This window comes from Psammomys obesus, unplaced genomic scaffold, assembly GCF_907164565.1.
Source record: "Psammomys obesus unplaced genomic scaffold, mPsaObe1.curated_primary_1811, whole genome shotgun sequence".
Classification (NCBI taxonomy): Eukaryota; Metazoa; Chordata; class Mammalia; order Rodentia; family Muridae; genus Psammomys; species Psammomys obesus.
The window spans coordinates 3,789,170-3,808,133 of record NW_026596131.1 but is presented as its reverse complement, the minus strand read 5'-3'; the positions used below and the strand labels follow the sequence as shown (position 1 = coordinate 3,808,133).

General features: G+C 53.7%; 1 protein-coding gene across 1 annotated transcript in view; it reads left to right on the top strand.

The window, feature by feature from the left end:
- The first annotated feature begins 59 nt into the window (after nucleotides 1-59).
- Nucleotides 60-18,964, top strand: part of Cacng4 (calcium voltage-gated channel auxiliary subunit gamma 4) — a 58,988-nt gene continuing 40,083 nt past the window's right edge. The window contains exon 1 of the mRNA XM_055592580.1: nucleotides 60-345. Within this exon, the coding sequence (XP_055448555.1) occupies nucleotides 126-345 (220 nt within the window). The 5' untranslated portion in view covers nucleotides 60-125. The remainder of the gene's footprint in view (nucleotides 346-18,964) is intronic.

Below are 18,964 nucleotides of genomic sequence, written 5' to 3'. Positions count from 1 at the left end.
ACGGGCACCTTGAGCTTGCCCTCGGCCCCCCGGCCCCCGGCGCCCCCGGAGCCGCGCGCCGAGGGAGGAGGGCGGGCGGGCGCGGCGGGCCGGGCCGGCGGGCGGCGGACTATGAGGCGCCCACCATGGTGCGATGCGACCGCGGGCTGCAGATGCTGCTGACCACGGCCGGAGCCTTCGCCGCCTTCTCGCTCATGGCCATCGCCATCGGCACCGACTACTGGCTGTACTCCAGCGCGCACATCTGCAACGGCACCAACCTGACCATGGACGACGGGCCCCCGCCCCGCCGCGCCCGCGGCGACCTCACCCACTCGGGACTGTGGCGGGTGTGTTGCATCGAAGGTACGACCCCTGCCCCAGCGCACACACCTACACGCACGCATCACCCCGGGGGAGTGGGCCGGGGGAGGGATGGGCGCGGCGCAGGCTCCACGCGAGACACAAAGAACCTGATACCGGGAGGGTGGGTCCCCGAGTGGACACGGGCGCAGCAGCCTCGGGTTCCTCCAGGCTGGGGACCTCCCCAACACACGGATCCCACAAACTCTCGACTCGCACGCGCACACCCCCTCGCGCACAGACACAATGAAACACACAGAAACTCACGCACGCGCGCGCCACCCCAGAGCAGAGCGATCCCCAGGGGCCTCGCCGGCGCCCCTGGGGGAGGTGGAGGCTGGCGTGGGGGCGGGAGGAGTCTAGGGTTGGAGGGGGGGAGCGGACGCGGGAGGAGGGGGAGGGGTTGCTTGGCAACCGGTGTCTGTGCGATTGCTATGGGAACTGGCCATCCTGGGGCGGGGCCGACCGGGGGCAGGGAGCCCCGGGGCAGCTAGGAGCTCCCTCCAAGCCCCCAACTGAGGGTGTGAGGGCGGGCTACAGGTTGGGCTCCAAGTGGGTCTGGGGGCGCCAGGTAGCTCCAACCGCACGCCCTTCTGGTATTCCGTGAGGCCACAGACTCACTCCTCCCTGCGCGATGGGGACGGAGAGGGGCGCCACACCGCGTCTCCCTTAACTAAAGCAGCGAGCCCTGGACATCACTGCCCCTCAGCAAGAAGGCTGCCAGATACCCTCATAGGAACCACGCTGGGGAGCGTAGGCCAACCGTGAGCCCAGAGTGGGCTGGGAGGGGCGTGGCCGCTGTCAGGGCAGGGCGGGGCCCCACGACCCCCTGGACGCAGAGACTTGAGAGGTGGGCCAAGGATGAAAGGCGCCGAGAGGTCGGGATTGGGTCCCCTGGATTCTGGGGACAGCTCCAGGAGCGCGGTGCAGTAGGCTTCTTAGCCCTCCTGGCGCCGGCATGCCCAACTGTGAAACTCGAACTAACAGGTGTCTACAGAGGGGCGGTTTGGTTCTGCCAGGTTGTAGTCATGTTGGCTACTTGGTCCTGGCTCTGAGACTGGGGACAGAACGGGGGAGGGGGGGTGTTGGCGATGTTGCTTGAATTTTCCAAAAACCCTCGGATAGCGTTTCTTTCTTTTCCCCATTACCTTTTCTCTTGTGTTCCGCTCTGCCCCAGGGGAAATTCTTCCACCCTCTCCTCCCCCCTGCTGCTACAACACTTAAGTGCGGTGGCTTGTGATAGGAGGTTGGGGACCGGCTCTTAGAAAGAGAGCCCTTCCTGCTTTGGAGTCATCTGAAAGGAGGCTCTGTGAGGCTTTCCTTAGTGACACCCCCCTGTGTCCCCACCAGACCCTGGACTCCTGTCCACCTCTGTCCCTGGGCTCGGGCTCCAGATCAGGGCTGCTTGTGCACTTTGGAGCTTCGTGTCAGGGCTCTGAGCAGTCTGTAGATGACAGGAGTGCGAGATCAACAGTTAAGAGGGAGGGCACGCCTCACAAAGGAACTGGTGGGCCCACGGTGACAGCCCCCTCTTTTCTTCTGAAAAACATCATTTTGGGCATGCAGTTGCTCAGATCGTGCACACCTACACTTCTCATCTGGAGAATGCACCCACGTCACTACCTGCCACAGCACCTGAGTTAGAGAGGCAGAGCAAGGGCTGCACGGCTGTGCTCTACCTCTCAGGCTCCACTGGATGCCATGCGTGGCAGAGGGCATCATGCCACCATCACCCACCACCCCAAGAAACCCATGGAGCCGGGACCTTCCCCGTTTCCCAGGGGAAACTTGATCGCCAGCGAGCCTGGCTGCATGGTGACTCCAATGCCTTCTTTATTAATTCCTCATCCTAATTAGGATTGATGCTGCACTTAGCATCTTGCCAGCTGCCTGGAGCCGTTTGAACTCGCTGTTCATCACGAGAGCCCCGAGCCGATCAGGGCAGCTGGCTCGCCTGGCGGAGGGAGCCATCTGGGGGACTTCATGGAAAGAACTAGGCTGCCTCTGTTACTCCCCACAGCTCAGGGGCTTTCTGAGGGACCAGCAGGCTGTACCTACCTCCCAGGGCCAGAGCATCCTCCTGAGACCCAGGGCTGTGAGAGTTGGTTCAAGATTACTTGTCCGGTGCTCAAATCCATCACCGGGTAGGAACTGCCAGCTTTTCTCACAACACAGCAAGGAGGCTGACACCTCCCGGAGCCACTGAAAGCCTGCTGTGACGCCAGCCAGCACGTGGACAAGGGCTGAGACCAGGACAGCTCAGTTAACCTCCGGCCACCCCCCTCCCCCAGAAACAGCAAGAGGTGTTTTGGGGGGAGGGGGCTCTACTTCTTTATTAGCCTTTATGGGCAAAATGCACTATTTCTTCCTGTTTTCTAGCAACTCCCCCAGCACATAAGCCTCCCATCCGCACCCCCCCACACACACACAGACACACAAGCATGACATCTAAATTAAGAGGTGGAGGAGATGAAAAGACGAAACCTTTGGGTTAAAATGGACTGCCGCAGTGGGCAGTGGATAAATAGCTCAAGTGCAGCTCGAGAATCTGATGGGTTTGCTGGCGACTCGAGAACGGCCAGTTCCATTTTCTGCGCATTTCCCGTGTGCCCCTTGGAGCTGAAGAGCCCAACCCTCTATGCTGAGGTGTCCACAGACACACCTGACAGGGACCTTGGCTGTACCCCGCTCCAGTGGAGCTAACCTTGCCCCAGCCTCCCTCCACCCACCCGACTCCCCACTAGACGAATGTCAGAAGACTTGGGGTGCACAGTGCTCCCTGGCGGCTCACACAGCCCTGTGAGGTACCGCCCTCACCCCCATGTGCAAGCAAGAGAGTTCCGGGACTTGCCCAGAGGCACCAGGCCAGAGGCGGCTGGGCTAGATTTGAGCATCTAACACTACAAAGCTCTTCCCGCCATGTCACCTGCCCTTTCCCCCCAGTAGTTTCTGGGTGGCCATTTTTAAAAATAGAAGCAAGTGTTTGGCTACTCAGTAGAGCCCAGCTCTAAGGTTGGGTGGTTGGCAGGAAGGCGTTGGGAAGCGAGAATGTGTGACGGGTGCACGAATTGCATAACACACTCTTGGTGCGGGTCTCTTTCGGTCTCTCTAACTTCCGTCTCCATCTCTCTCCTCCCATGGTGCTCTGGACTAACTCGTCCCGCCAGTCATTCAGATGCCCGCTCTACCCAACCTTGACCCCACCATGCATCTCTTTGTCTATCTCTGGCCAAGGCCAGGGACAGAGGGAAGGGGAAACAAAGTCATTTCTGCCAGAGACGTTGGCTTAATCTCTTGCCATTTGGGAATGCGGAGGGTGCGAATCGTGTCCTCCTCAGAGACTGAAGTACTGTTTGGACATGGAAGGGAAAGACCCAGGGTGGGAGCATAGAACCATCTGCCGAGGCTCTGAGCCCACCGTGAACCCCAAAGCTCACACAGGCTGCTGAGGCCCAGAGCCCTGAGAGACCCAGGGCTGCCATCAGAGCAAAGCTGAGCCTTTATCAGCACACGGCCCTCCCCCTACCATGTCACCCATAGATGAAGCCGCCTCCAGCACACTCACGACTCTGTCAGAACCTTAACGAGACAGTCTTGACACGGGGGTGGGGCCCAAATGCTTTCTCTGTGGCAGCTCAGTGCTGGGCACTGGAAGGAGAAGGTGTAGAGAAGGTTCTAGAACCTAAGGATAGGCAAGTCCTTTGCCCTAATCACATTCACCTCCCTCAATTGGCCAGAATCATTCGCACTAGCGACCCCCAGCCTTCATTCCCACGATGGCACACAGATCATTATTATGTATTTCTTAGCGCTGTGCCCTGAGTGTGGGAAGGGAAGGGCCAGCTAGGTTAGGGGATCCAGCTATGCAAAGCCCTGACTGCCTGCCCACAGGTGGAAAGGGTGAGTACTCCTCGTAACCTCGGAGTTCTTTCACTCCAGGTGAGCTGAGAAGTGCAGCTCACTCAAGAGAGCCTGGGTAAGGGCGAGAGCTTTTCCATGGCAGCTGCAAGGCCCCGACATGAACATCGCCTTCTGTGTTTGTGTTTCTTAATCTTGCACTGCCCCACAGACAGCCCATCCAGCCTTGTCTAAGGTGGGTGGTAGTGGCCAGAGCAGGCTCTCCATCCCTACTGCTTTAAGGTGCCACCTTCCGGTCCCATGATCCCTCCGGGTTGATAATAGTCACCACTTACCGAAGACTTAGCTAGGTGTGTGTAATCGCTAGCAAACACTTTCAGGTAAATACTCATTCTCTGCCTTTCAGAGGCAGAGAAGCTGAGGTTCAAGGTGGGTGGAGCTCCTGTGTCAGGGCTGCCTTTCCCAGCCCACATCAGCTTCCATGTAGGCACCTGCTTTCCAGCAGCTATAGGATCCTTTATGTAAACCACTCAGGCTTGGGAAAGGGCGGCAAAGGGGCTGTTTTATATCGGCCAACCTAAAAGAACGTATTAAAAATGTGAGAGGCATTTAAACATTAGGCATCTTCTTCCCATCGTTCTGGAAGTCGGGAAGACCGAGGTGGAGAGGCTGGCTCCTGGGCTCCTGATGGCATGTTCTTCCTGACCTGCTGATGGCGGCTTGCCCAAGGAGGAGGCTGTTTGTGCAGTCCCTTCTATGGGAACTGATGCTACCGTGAGGACCCCTTCCTTATGGTCTCGTCTGTTTGTACTGCTGTCCACATTGACGATTTGGAGACCACCATATAAATTTAGTCCATGGTAGGGGTCCTTTTCTTTCCATATCCTGCCCAGCAGCTGGCGTTCACGCCCCAATCATTCACAGATTCCCCTCTCTCAACCACATATTTACAGACAACGCCAGGTGGCCTCCACCTCATCTCTCTGTGTCTCTCACCAGGATCTTAAGTAGCCGAGGCTGGCCTTGAACTCAATATCGTAAGGTGATCTTGAACCCCTGATCGTCTGGCCTCTGTTTCTGAGTGCCAGGATTGCAGACCTGCCCCATTTATGCAGGTCCTGGGGACTGAACCCAGGGCTCGGTGCGTGTTGGACAGCACTCACCCAACTGAGCTACCACCCCCAAACCCCTCATTTCCCTCTTCTTGAAGGAAATACCAGCCTTTTCCTCCCTTTGGAAACCAGCTGACTTAATAAGGAAAAGCTGGGCATCTCCTGGCCCCAGGTCTGAGGGATGCCCTAAGGGTCCTGCCACAGAGCTGGCTCTGAGGAAGCTGTGTGTCACGGGCTTTCAGCTAGGCTCAAGAGTGCAACCCACAGATCTTCACGGCAGATCACTGTGTCAGTCTCCTCAGGCAGCTCCGATTCTGGGGACTTCCAGGATGCAAGTGGTCACAGAAGGGCAGATCAGGAAAGGGCCTCTGGTCAAGGGACCCAGAGTCTCAGAAATGTGGGAAGCAATGACCAGTCAGCCAGGATGGGGTAATCTCTGTGGGGGAGGCAGACTGCTAGGCTCTGTCTCTTGATCTGACACACTGGGGGGGGGGGGGTCTACCTGATCTGGAACCTTCTCACCTCCCAGAGCCCCAACGTTTGCTTGCAAGTTGAGCGAGCAACTTTCTGATTGCTTCCGTGGGAGACACAGGGGGTTTGAGCTTCTTCAGAATACTTCAGCTGTGCTGCATGAATGTGATCTAAGCTGCCTGCCTGTCGGCAAAGTCTCCATCCATCCATCCATCCATCCATCCATCCATCCATCCATCCATCCGGTACAAGCTCACTAAACACCTGGTCTCCTCAGACCTGGGAGGTCCTGGATCCTTGCTGCAAGCAGGACACATTTTCTAACAGAGCAGCTGACACTGACGATTTGTTCTCTGATGGAATCAGGGAAGGAGTGTCCTGGGAGAGACTGCAGGCCAGCCTTAGTCAGCTGAACCAAACTATGGATGGAAGATCAGCAAGGTGGGCCAGGGAAGCCCAGGGAGGGTGCGCCAAGGAGCCTCAAGGTTAGGGTTAGGGGCTGCTAGTTGGGCTGAGGCAGGGGTGCTTTTTGGTGTTATTTTTCTCAGACAAAGTCTCATGTAGATCAGGCTAGCCTGAAACTCGAATTGTAGTCAGGGTTGACCTTGAACCCTGATCCTCTCTAGTACTGGGACTACAGGTCTGCACCACCACCAACATACTTGGCCGAGACTCTTTGTGTTTGTAGATCCTCTAGCTTTATATGAAGGGTTCTGGAAGGCTAAGAGGCCCATTGGAGGCCCAGCTGGACCCTGTGGTAGGTGACCACACTAGAGTCCAGGGACCAAATGGCAGCTGCGGAGCTCTGGAGGAAGGAGAAGATGATGAAGAGTGAAGGCTGCTGCCCAGATGTGATGCGTCACTGCCAGCTGGGTGATGGTACCATGTCCAAAAGGGGGAAGACGGAGGAAACTAGGAAATCAGATCCAGGGCTCTCAGCTTTTTGACATCGCGAATCTCCATGCTCATAATAAGCAGCAGCGCTGGAAGGCTCCATGGGACCTCACAGGAGACCATGATAACGCATGGTCATTGCCAATGGCCGCTCCGTGCTGAAGAACCTTAAAGCCAGGGCACGCCTCCTGCTGTGACCACTCAGAGTGCCTTTAGATGTCCCCATGCCCCACTGGTGCCACTGGTCTGGGGGAAGCATCGTTTAGGGCGATGGCTGTGGGGGTGGAGGCAGGCAGGCCAGATTCCAGCTAGAAGTTCTGCTCAGTTCTCTCACCCTCAGAGACACACAGGGAGCTGTAAGCAAGGGGTGGGTCAGGTCTATTAATGGGGCGACCTGGCATCTGCTTTCAGTGTCCAACTCCTTCCTTTATTAATAGCAAGGCTCACCTGCCTGTGCCGCCCCAGCACGAGGCCTCAGGCAGGCTGGGAAGTGCTGATGGAGCCTAATCCTCCCTCACAGCAGGAGAAGGAAACTCAAGACAAGCAAAGCAGAGTGACTTGCCCAAGGTCACAAGGCCCTGATGAGAGTCATTAACAATGGAGCTTGAGTAACTCCTCCCGCTAGGGTCTGTCCCCAGCACAGCCACCACAGCCCATGCAGCTCGGTAACAGCCGCGAACGCAGAGCCCTTTAGCTGACAGCCTCTAGCATACACAGTGGACCCTCCCTGTGCAGTGCCAGGGTCTGTGCCACTCAGAGACAATGCTGTCCCTCCCAGCCCCTCCCTCTGTTCTGGCTTCCAGGCAGCAGTGTGGACTCTTAGTCATACCCAGTCGGCCCCTTCCGTCCTTGGGATTTTTCAGTCACCCAGGTGTCCCCGGTTTCCCCCCAGACACCGGTGGCCCCACGGGTGCATGGGTTTGGATCTAGACAGCAGCCACAAATCCCCCCTCCAACCCCCAGTCTCTCAGGCAAGGGCACACATATATAAAAAGTACCTGCAGACCAAAGCCACGGTCTGTGTGGAAACTCAAGATTTCATTTGTTCATTGGTTTTGAATTTCATTTTTGGATGTTTGAAACAGGGTCTCATGTAGTCCAGGCTGAACTCACTTTGTAGCTAAGGCTGCCTTTGAACTCCTGATCCTCCTGCCTCTGGCTCTGCCTCTGCCGCCCAAGTGCTGGATTACAGATGTGTATGCCATCGTGCCCAGCTTGCTTTTGTTTTGTTTTCGACCTTCTGAGACTTGAACTCGGGGATCTTGAACATGCTAGGCAAGCGCTCTGCCACTGAGCTACATCCCCAGCCATGCTGTGGTTCACTGAAGATGGTCTTAAGACGGCTCACTGCTTGGCCCAGGCACTCTCATAGCCTTCCTCCTCAGCCTCCCTGGTGCTGGGATTACAGACGCTCACCTCCACACTGGCTGTTTGTCAGTCCCTGCCGCCCTGCCCTCTTCATGGCTGCCTCATCTCTGAGAAGGACCAAAGGCCCTACGCAGTTTCTCGACTCAACAGAGTTCCACACAGCCTAGGAAAGAAATGATGGGTGAAAATCATCAGTCTGCCCGTCTCACCTGCCACCAGCCTTTTACTTCCTGGCTCCCAGGGACAGAGGCGAGACCCTAATGGCTCACCACGGAGAACCCTTTCTCCCCGAGTCAGTCCATACAGAAGCAGCAACAGCGCTGTGGTCACACAGATCCGGGTTCAAGTCTAAGCTCAGCCCTGCCACATCTTTCTGAACACTAGGTCTCTCAGTATGTTGGTGCGACCCGCTTCCTGAGGTTATTTTAATGTTATGCTACTAAACGTGCAAAAGGCCCTTCCTCGTGCCTGACACCTTGTACCCATTTGAAGCATGTCATCACTTTTTTCTTCCCCCATTCTCATGATTCCTCAACTTTGGGAGTTCACGTAAGAATTATATCTCCCGGTTGTTGCAGCCGACCTGGGAAGTTACCTGCTCAGCTTTCTGGCCATCAGGGTCTGGGGATAGATGAGGCTGAGCTTCCCTTAATGGAGCTCATAGGTGCTAGCTCATCACTTGGGGAGGCAGAGCTCCAGATGGCTTCTGAGAACCCCAAAATTGATGGCTGAGGCAGAAACTGAGTGTCCATTGATACCTGGCAACAGAAAAACAACATCTGGCATGAACCTGGGGATGGTTGAATCCATCCTTCCTCCTGCCTACAGTCAAACTCAGCTCAGGCCCCAAAGCTATGGCTGTGATTCCCAGTGTCTGGGATGGGGGCAGATGAAGAAGGACTGGGTCCTAGGGCATGGAGACAACTGCAGAGGCTCAGCAGAGCTGGGGACTGGTCCCCATTTTGCCACTAACCATCTGGACGCTTCAGCTTCAGCTGAACCTCCTTGACTTGGTCAGTCATCAGATTGGAAAATGATACCCATCCTAGCCTCCATGCTGCCTCCCTCCTCTCCTTGTCTCCCTCCTCCCTATAGCTTCCTTCCCTCCTCCAGCTTATCTCCTTCTAGCTTCCCTTCATCCTTCTCTCTGTACCCCTGCTCCTTCCCCAGGGGTGTCAAACATGAAGTGTGAAGAAACTTTAAGAAGGCCTGTGACGGTGGCCATAGTCTCCTAGAGGCACCGTGGCAGGAAGCAGGACTTCAGAATCCTTTTCTTGGAAACGCTCAGGGCCTGGCTGTCCCGCCCCCCACACCCTTTGAAGGGAAAGGCTTGCACACGAGAGCCTCACACATGAGGTGTGGGGCAAGCTGTCTGCCAGCCAGAGGAGTCTCCCTTCCCTCCCCCACAGCTTGTCATCCGCCTCCATCAAAAATCCAGGGGCTCTGCCTTGCTCCTAGCATGGCTCTGGCCTCTGCAGAGACAGCATGGAGCCTGTTTGCTGACACTTGCTGGTCGCCTGGGCTCCCACTAGAACCAGCTTCTATCCCCTTCCTCAGCCTGTTCTCCTCTGCTGCTCAGCCCATTCCTGCACCTCCACCTGGATACCCTGGTGTCCTCTTCCCCTCCGCTGGGTCTCTGCATGCAGCCACCAAGGTCAAATGGGATTGTACCCAAGGAGCCCTGCTCTGCCCATGCATGGTGTCACTGTCTCACGGAGAGCATGCTGCGTGGAAGGTTCAGCCCAAAAGGCTGGGAGCAGCACAAGGTGATGTCCGGGGAAGGAGTGGGACCAGTTCATTAAAAGTCACTGAGTCACGGGCCGGTTGGATGACTCAGTGGGTGCAGGTGCCCGCTGCCAAGCCTGATGACCTGAGTCTCTAACCTGGGTCTCACGTGGTGAGAGGACAGAATAAAATCCTGCGAGTTGTCTTCGGACCTCTGTAATAGCCCGATGGGATGCGCAGCACCACACACACACAAATAAAGAAATATATATTTTTAAAAAATATAGTCGCTGTGTAACCTGCCAAGCTTGAGAAGTAACTCAAGCTTGTTACATAGTTGGCAGCCATCAGTTGGGTTTTGTGGGTGCACTCCTTCTATGGAGAAGATAAAGCTGGGAGGCCACCAAGGTTGATCCTGAGTGGAAATGATGAGAGTCGAAGCCAAGATGTTGGTCCGCGGGAGGCTGGTAGCTGTTGGGTGTCCAAGGAGAAGGGTGTTTTCCAAAGACTGTAGGAGGCCCGCCTGACCGGCTGGGTGTGCTGTGTGGGAGTTGGGGGATGGGTACAGAAGTAGGAAGTCAGGAGGAACTTTGCAGTGGCTCAGCCCAGGAAAGCCACGGGAGAGCCATTTCCCAGGGCTGAGTGGCCAGCTGTGGGGAGAGGAGAGCTCAGCTTTGCCATGTATCTAGCTAAAGACCGCTCCTCTCTTGGGCCTGAGGCAGCCATGGCCCTGGGGCTAGATATATAGAGGCCCTGATGGGCTGACTGGAAATAGCTCCCCTTGGTGATGTGAAGTGAGCCCCGTACTTTTGCTTAAGGTGGCAATTATACCTCTGGTAGAAAACTCTGGCTGAGAGACTTGACCACAGTTTTTTGTTGTTGTAGGTACTAAGTTGTTATACAGAAGGTGCTGTGATGATCCTGAAAAGTTGGCTTTCCTAGTTTGGGCAAGAGAAGAGACAGCTAGGAAATTTGAAATCAAGATGGCTTGGAAAAAAAAAAAAAAAAAACAACCCAGATTCCAGAGGCTGAGGATATAGCTCATTTGGTAAAGTATACGTGAACCTTAGCATCTCGATTCCTAGCACCCCATAAACCAGGTGTAGGGGTGCACATGTATAATTCCAGCCCTTGGGAGAGATGGAGGCAGAATCAGGACCTGTTCAAGATCATCCTCAGCTACATTGGGAGTTCAAGCACTGCCTCGACTACAAATGATGAGAGGGGCATGGAGCCATTTCTCATGGTGGGGCGGGGAGGAATGTCCATGCACACGCTATGTGAAGGCCCGAAGTTTGACTTGGGGGATCATCCTCAGTCAGGCTTCCACCGTATTCACTGAGGCAGGGTCCCTCACTCGAACTCAGGGCCTGTTCACATGGCTAGTCTCATCAGCCAGCTTGCTCTGGGGAATCTTCACATCTCTGCCTTTCAAGGCTGTAATTGTAGCTGTGTCCAGCCTAGCCTACGGGATGGGATCTGGGGATCCAGGCTCAGTCCTTAGCCTTGCATAGCAAGCACTACTGAGCCATCTCCCCAGCCCCTTAACCACTTGTGAACCAGAGGACTCTGAAAATGCTGTCAGTGTTCTGCTCCAAGAAGACTTTGGGGACAGAAAAGCTGGTGCTAGGGCCAAGAGGGTCACAGTAGGGTGGAAACAGAGGTCGGTGTGGAAGCTTGGAAGCTAGAACTCACTTCTCGTGCATTTCCTGAGAGGCGCCACCAGCATGCCCCCCCCCCCCCCCCCCCGTCAGGATGAGAGGCTGCCTTGAAGGATGGCCTACTAAAAGCATGAGTAGGCCTGTCTTTGAGCTAGGCACTGTGGACCCCAAAAGCCTGCAAACACTTCCCCTCTGATTCGGAGAGCGCCATTTCACAGGGTCACGTGCGGAGAGAGCATGTCTTCTGAGGGGCCTGAATTAAACAGTACTCTTGTATTTGGCCTTTCAGGGAGCAGGCAGGGCACTGAGGTGGAGCCAGACTTGGGTAAGTCGGGATTTGAATCCAGACTGCCTCCTCCTAGCTGGGGAACCCTAAGTCAGTCAATTAATCTACCTTCTCTGAGACTTGGTTGCTTTGTCTGTAAAATGGGTCGGTAGCTCATTTTCTGGCAGGAGTGAAAGGGAGACAAGGCAAGCGCTTGGCTTGGGGCTGGGATTGTGGCCATTGTACCATCCGCATCTCATTTGCTATTGTAAAGGATGCCCAGTACCTGGAGGTATTGGAACAGCCCAGAATGAGCATGGGTCTTGGGAATGGAATTCCTTGGTGTTTAACCCCAGGGCCTCTGCACAGCTCACTCCTAATCCATACCCCAAACCATGGGCATGGGCAAGGCGGAAAACTGCCCTACCACCACCACCAAGACTCTCCTAGGACATCTCAGGACACTCAGGCTCCCATCCAGGGGCTGCACAGCCCAGCCAAGGCCATGCCACCAGCTCATCATTAAGATGCTGTGGGTGTGGGGCGCTGCTTCCGGGCCTCGCTCTGAAAAGCTCCGGTAACAAGTGCACATTGACAGCAAGGGTTCCCCAGGCGAGCACGCTGTCCCCGGCTCGCATCTGAGCCCTCGCCCGAGACATTTTCTCGCTTCAGCAGTTTGGCTTGTCATACAAAAGGGGCTCTGATTCCTCCTGATGGCTGACTCCTCTTGCATGAAAAATGGCTTTTGTTGTCTTTTGAGTCTAAGGAGCCCAAGGATTCCTGACCATGAGTCCCCGCCAGATGCCTGGTGGCCGGGAGTCCCACTGGCTTACCCGTTTAGAAGGGCTCTCTTCTTCCACCTTGACAATCACTTGTAACCTGTGGTCTGCGGCTCCGAGGCGGTTGGCCTCTGGCCTCTGAGTTCCTGTCTTCTAGTTTCATAGTAGTCAGCTCCTTTTACTTTGGGATGACTGTTTTTAATGTGTCCCAAAGAGTCCTCTTTTGGGGTGGCCACCATGCCAACGTAGCCACCATCCCCATCATTTACATACCTCTTTGTGTGTGTGTGTGTGTGTGTGTCCTCTCTGTGTATGTATATGCGGCCTCTCTCTCTGTGTGTGTGTGTGTGTGTGTGTGTGTGTGTGTGTGTGTGTCCGTCCTCTCTGTGTATGTGTATGCGGCCTCTCTCTGTCTCTGTCTGTCTGTCTGTGTGTGTGTGTGTGTGTGCACGAGAACACATGTTTGTAAAGAGAGACTAGAGTTCAGTGTCAGGTGTCTCTAGGTCTCACTCCACCTTGTTTTTTGAGACAGGGTCTGTCACTGAATCTAGAGCTTACCAGTTCATCAAGACAAGCTGGCCAGAGAACTCCAGGCGTCGCCTGTCTCTTACTTCCCAGTGTGGGATGTCAGGCACATGCTACCTCTCCCAGCCTTTCTGTGAATGTGCTGCAGATCAAGCCCAGGTCCTGGGGCTTGCGTGGGAAGCACTTTACCCACCGAGCCATCACCCCAGCCCAGGTCCTGCTTTCATAAACATCAGCTTCTCCACCCTTTCCCTGTCTTATCTTCCCTCTTTCTTTCCCATCCTTCTTTATTTCTCTTTCTAATAATTTCCCCCTCCCCCTTCCCCTTCTGGCTAGCCATATTTAAATCACGAGAGCTTCCTGGGTGAGACAGCCTTTTTAAAGTTCTTGAAGCCGTTCCTAGATTTAAAAAAAAAAAAAGTATTAGTTTTACTCTGCCATGATGCATGATGGGGAGGGGGCTTCTTAAACAGAAAGAATTCTATTAAATGGCAACGTGAGTGAGTGAAAAACCCACAGTTGCGGGACCTTGAGACATCACCTGGTACGAAGTAGAAGTGACTGTGCCAACGGCTGTTTTATTAGGCTGGGGAAAATATTGGAAGGAAACTCACCGAAATGTTAATGTGGTAGTCATGGCAACCAGGAGTGATTTATCTTATCTCCTATGGTTTCCAAATTTTCTATTATGTTGGAGATGGCGGTATAAACCTCATGCTTAAATGGAAGGAAACCACAGGGCTGGGCTCCAGACGGATGAATGGGTGCGTGTGTTCCTTCCCCACTGATGGGGTTTCATCTCTGTATTCTTAAATGCGTCTGGGCACCACGCCCATGGCTCCTGGCCAGGGTTCCACGACTGGCCACCCCTGACTTATAACCAAATTGATTCCTGGATCAAAGCTTTCAAGAGCCGTCCATCGTTGAATCTTTTATTTCCCGAACGTTGCCGTTTATACACTGGGTTTTCATCCTAGAGAGCTGTCTCTTCCAATAAAAAGTGCCACAGAGTAATTGAGGAGAAAATGAAATGCGGATGTGGGCTCTTAGGAACTTTTATCACGTATGTAAAGCTGAGTGCCTCATGGAGAGCACTGGGGCCCTGAGGAGCCGGCCAGGCTGTCCAAGTTCCCTAAAAATAAGAATCTAGTGATTGTTAGACAGGAGCGGCTTCCATCTGTTGCTTGCCCCCAGCCCCGTGATGAGTTCAAACAATACTTGATTGCACCAAAAATTCTCATGCTCTTTGTGATAAGCCAATTCCATTTGTGTAAAGTCTGGAAAAATCTTCATAGTGAGCACATGGGAGGAAAAGTAGCTTCCGTCGTGCCTGTTCATGGTAGGGGTGTGACCTCTTTAAATGCCACTTGATTCGGAAGTATCAGCTCCCTGTCCATCCTGAAGGCCAGGTCACCACACTGCTTCCTGTTATCAGGGGTCTCCGTTAGGACAAAGGTGTGAAGGCACACAACAGGAAGGGCAGTGCTGTGATGGCACAGCCTTCTCCAGCTCTGATTTCCAGCACTTGACCTGGAAAAGTTATTCTTGATTCTGATCAAAATTGTTGTCCCTCCGGCAGTTACATCACCCCTTTCTTCTTCAGTCTTTCCTGGAACCTGAAAACAAAGCACTCATCTGGCTCTCCAAGGCCCTTCAGATTCTTGGAAGTGGATATTCTTCCTGAGTCCGCCCATCTGTGGAAGAAGGAAAAGAAAGTTTACCTGGACTTTTATTATTGGGTTATATATGTGTGCGTGCGTGTGTGCGTGTGTGTGTAAAATGTGTGTGTAGTTGTATTATACATTATATATGGTTGCACTGTATATATTTCATATAGTTGCAATACGTGTGTATGTGTATATATTTGTATGTACACATGTAGACATGTATAAACACACACCCATATATGTATACATATATACAGTCGCTTGCCCGTTTCTGGCTTAAGGTCAACACATCGTTGTAAAATGTGAGCTGGCAAGCGCTGGCGAGAGGCTGGGTCCAGACCCCTTAGGAGACCCTCTCCCCTTTTAGAAGTGAGCCTGAGCTGGGAGAAGCCCAGGCTAGCCCTGTCCACTCCCCACTATACAAGCCTTCTCCTCCACCATGGCAGCTTATCCAGCACACGCACACACACGCACACACACCCTCTGCTGATCACCTTTCTCTTTATCATAATTACAAATCCTTTAGCAGCTATCAAGTGCTCTCTGCGGAGCAAGCACAGCATCTATTATCTTCTATTCTGTGAACTTCCCTTATGTTATTTTGCTTTCTCCTCCTAGCAGCTAGGATTTAACTGTGTTTAAATTAATTACCGAATTAATGACCAGGTAATCAGGTAGGTTGTGGACAGAGGGAGAGCCATCCTTACCGTGCGCTAGCTGCCGTCCCAAGTGCCTTGTACACGTTAGTACACTTCAGCCTGGTTAATCCTCGGCTTCCCTCAGAGCCGGCAGCTATCACTACTTCCCATGGGTGGGGAAACTGAGGGACAGAGGAGTCAGGTCACTTGCCTGAGGCTCCAGAAGCAGCAGGCAGTGGACTCAGGGTTCTAATCAAAACTAAGTTGCCGCCGGCTTTCCTCCTCCTCTTCAGCTGTGCCGAAACAGTATAGCCTATGACCTACTGAACACGCTGCACAGACATCCACACACATAGTAAGCCCGTCTTGGCAATTCGGCATGCGTGACATCTCTCTGTGACTGCCTGAGACAGAGTGGGTACTGACACCCAGGTCCCTGGCTCCAAAGCCTGGTCTGGACTCTTTCGCAGCCCTCTGCTAAAAGCTATCATGTGCCTGCTCCACTGTACGGAAAAGAAGTGGATTGCATTGTCTCTGGGCCTTGTAAATATCCCAGAGAGCCCACAGTGATCCCAGGAAATGAGGGGGGTGGTGTCATACTGCAAACAATGCTACAGGAAAAGGCTGGCTGTAATGAGAGAGCAGGACTCACGCGGGCGGGGGCATCCCAGTGGTGGCCACATGCTGGCATTGGGCCAGGCTGGCATGGCAGGCTTCAAGGAGGAGGTAGGTAGAACTCAGTGTCCACAGCCCTGAATGGTGCTGGCTCCACATCTGACCCACGCAGCCCACGGAGAATGGAGGCTGCTGTGAGACTGGGCATCCCTGAGGATGGTGTGTGCTCTCAACGAGACAAGGGGAACTCTGCCAAGGCAGCTCCTTGAGAAGACATTCCCCACAAACATCCAACCCCCCTCCAGCAGGTTTCACAGGAGATGCCACCCAAAGCCACACTTACACACCCAGGTCCCAAAAACGGCGTTCGCCCACTGACTTCTGGCTAGCACAAAACAGGTGGGAAAACAGTGTAATCAGGGCAGATCAAAGGCAGCCAGACTATCTAGGGTCTTACCAACTTCGACCCTGGGCCAGGGTGAGTCTCTGGGAAGGTGCAGCAAAATGGCTTCTCCGGGGGCATTGATGGAGAGGGACAGAGGGAGCTTGCCAGGCTGTGGACATGTTCTGTCTCTGCCTGCATGGTGGTTCCATGGGGATGGAAACATGTCCATCTAGTGTTTCTCTCAGGAATGTGTTCTGTGTGTTAGCCTCAATAAAAGTTACCCACAAAAAAATCTGGGGTTACAAAGGCTCCCAGGTGCCTGCCCCAGCCCTCCCACAATTCCTTCTGGTTGTTGTTATTTGAATCTGATATACCAGCACATGCTCATTGGAGATACATGTACCTAGCCCTTACTAATTTCTGGGGACTCATGGGCTTGTTTGCTCATTCATTCATTCATTCATTCATTCATTCATTCATTCATTCACTTATTCATTCAGTCAGTCAGCAGTTGTTTTACAAGTGCCTTTGGGGGATGCTGGGACCTGGAAGAAAGGGTCCGTATCAACAAGGTCTCTTTAGAAAGCTGTTTAGAAATGCCACGGCCACCCACGGGGTCATGCCTCGGGATCGGTAGCCTCAGTGACTTCTCACTAACTCCATGGTAGGTTATCACCCCACAAGGTAATGTGGCAGGCACCATATTGAACGCACCCAGGCAGTGCCCTAGCCTGAGTTCCAGCCACCACAGTATGCTTAGCATGAAGCCTACCTTGGGTGGTTCCTAAGTGGGAGAGGATCTGCTGGACTCCTTGCTTAGGAGACATTCCTTTCTCAAGGTCTCAAGAGGTCTCAAGGCCTCTTTTCATTCATTCCCACTGTTGTGCACTCCATATTTATTTAGCTGACTCTTAGTGGCGTTCTAGTGACACATAGAATGCTAGTTTGCTCCTCAAACTGTCTGAGCATCCAGTGTGGAGACAGCGACAGGTTCACACACACACACACACACACACACACACACACACACACACAGACACACACACGTGACCAGGCACACACAAGGAGCTTCAGTAGCAGGACAGGGAGAGGGAGGCCCTCTGGGGAATAGGAGTGTTGTGGGAGTTTCTGTAGATGATACCCACGTGAACCAGATTGGGGAGTTAAGCATAGGTTTGTTGGGGCAACAGGGAAAAGAGGGCTTAGGACAGATGGGGGTTGAGGAAGCACTGAGGATGCTCTAGGCGTCTGCAGCCGTCCAGCACCCACTGCCACCTGGGCCTGGGTGAGTCTCTGGGAAGGTGTGGGCACCAGCCACGGATTGCCTGAGAACAATACTGTGTCGAAGCAGACAGCAGAGGAGGTGTGGGAGTCGGGCCGGGCAGAGGCAGAAGCCAACGGACACTGGCCTCTCGTCCTCTGAGAAGCCCGGGCCTGCCCTCCTGGCTGAAGGGTGCTGAGTAAAAGAGCGTGTGTCTTGAGTGCTCACCGCCTCTGGGCAGTGCAGAATGGGATGAAGGGAACAAGACCCGAGGGCAGGACATCTTTAGGAACACATGAAAAGAATCCAGAGCAGGGATTCAGAGTCGGGACAGAGAGGTAAGGGAGGAATTATGGCCTTTCATCTGTTTTGCATCCTGGAAACAGACTAGATGCAGGAATTTAGGGGAACCCGCTAGGGGTGACAGAGTGGATGGAGTGCCGTAGTGTGGACATGGACAGGGGTAAGCAGGCTTGACTGCCCTGGTCTAGTTGGGCCAGACTGTACAAGGCTCTCATGTCTTAAATCGTTTCTTAACTGCTTATCCTCATTTCACAGCTGGGGAAATGGAAACACAAGGAGTGGCAGAGCTAAGGCTGGGATTTGAACCCAGGGAGTCCAGTTCCAGAGCCGTGTCTGTAACCACTGTCCGGGGAGGACAGTTATCCTCTAGAACCAGGATGAGGGAGCTAGGGGACTCTGGGATGGTGATGGAGACGTGCAGTCCTTCAGGAGGACACAGGGTTGGCGGCTGTGCTGCAGGAGACCACAGCTGGGACATGGGAAGGCTTGGAGCTTCTCAGGAGAACTCGGCAAGCTGCTGTGTTGTTGTAAATTAAAAAATGAGTGTCGGGCTAGAAAATATTTATTATTAGCCCTAGGATTATCACAGCGGTATTATCACAAATAAGAAGACACGGACACCTGTTAGATTTTATAATTGCCTTATTTACCTTGAGCCGGGCAGATATTTTTACCTCTGCTGGCTGTCTCAGCAACCTCACCGTTCACCTCCCAGCCCCCATCCAATGCCATCCTTCTTAACCATCGTCATCTGAACTATTTTCCATCCATAATCCCATGGTACTTGCTTATGTTCTTCATCTGGGCCTTTTTATGCCAGTGTTGGAGTCCTTCCTCCAGGCCCATGTGATTTCTTCCCCAGGCTAACCCATTGTGGCATCCTCCTCTCTTCCAGTCTGTCTGATTCCCATGATTCTCTCTTGAACCCAAAAGCCCAGGAACCTCAGCCACGCCTACCCCCTTCTGCCCTGTCCAGGTATAGGCCGTTCAGTCAGTGAATCAGGTATGTCTTAGACAGGTTTACAAAACAAGGATGGGTGTAACCGGATCTTGAGGGCCAGCATCAGACCAACCCCCAACACTGCTGTTTCTCCC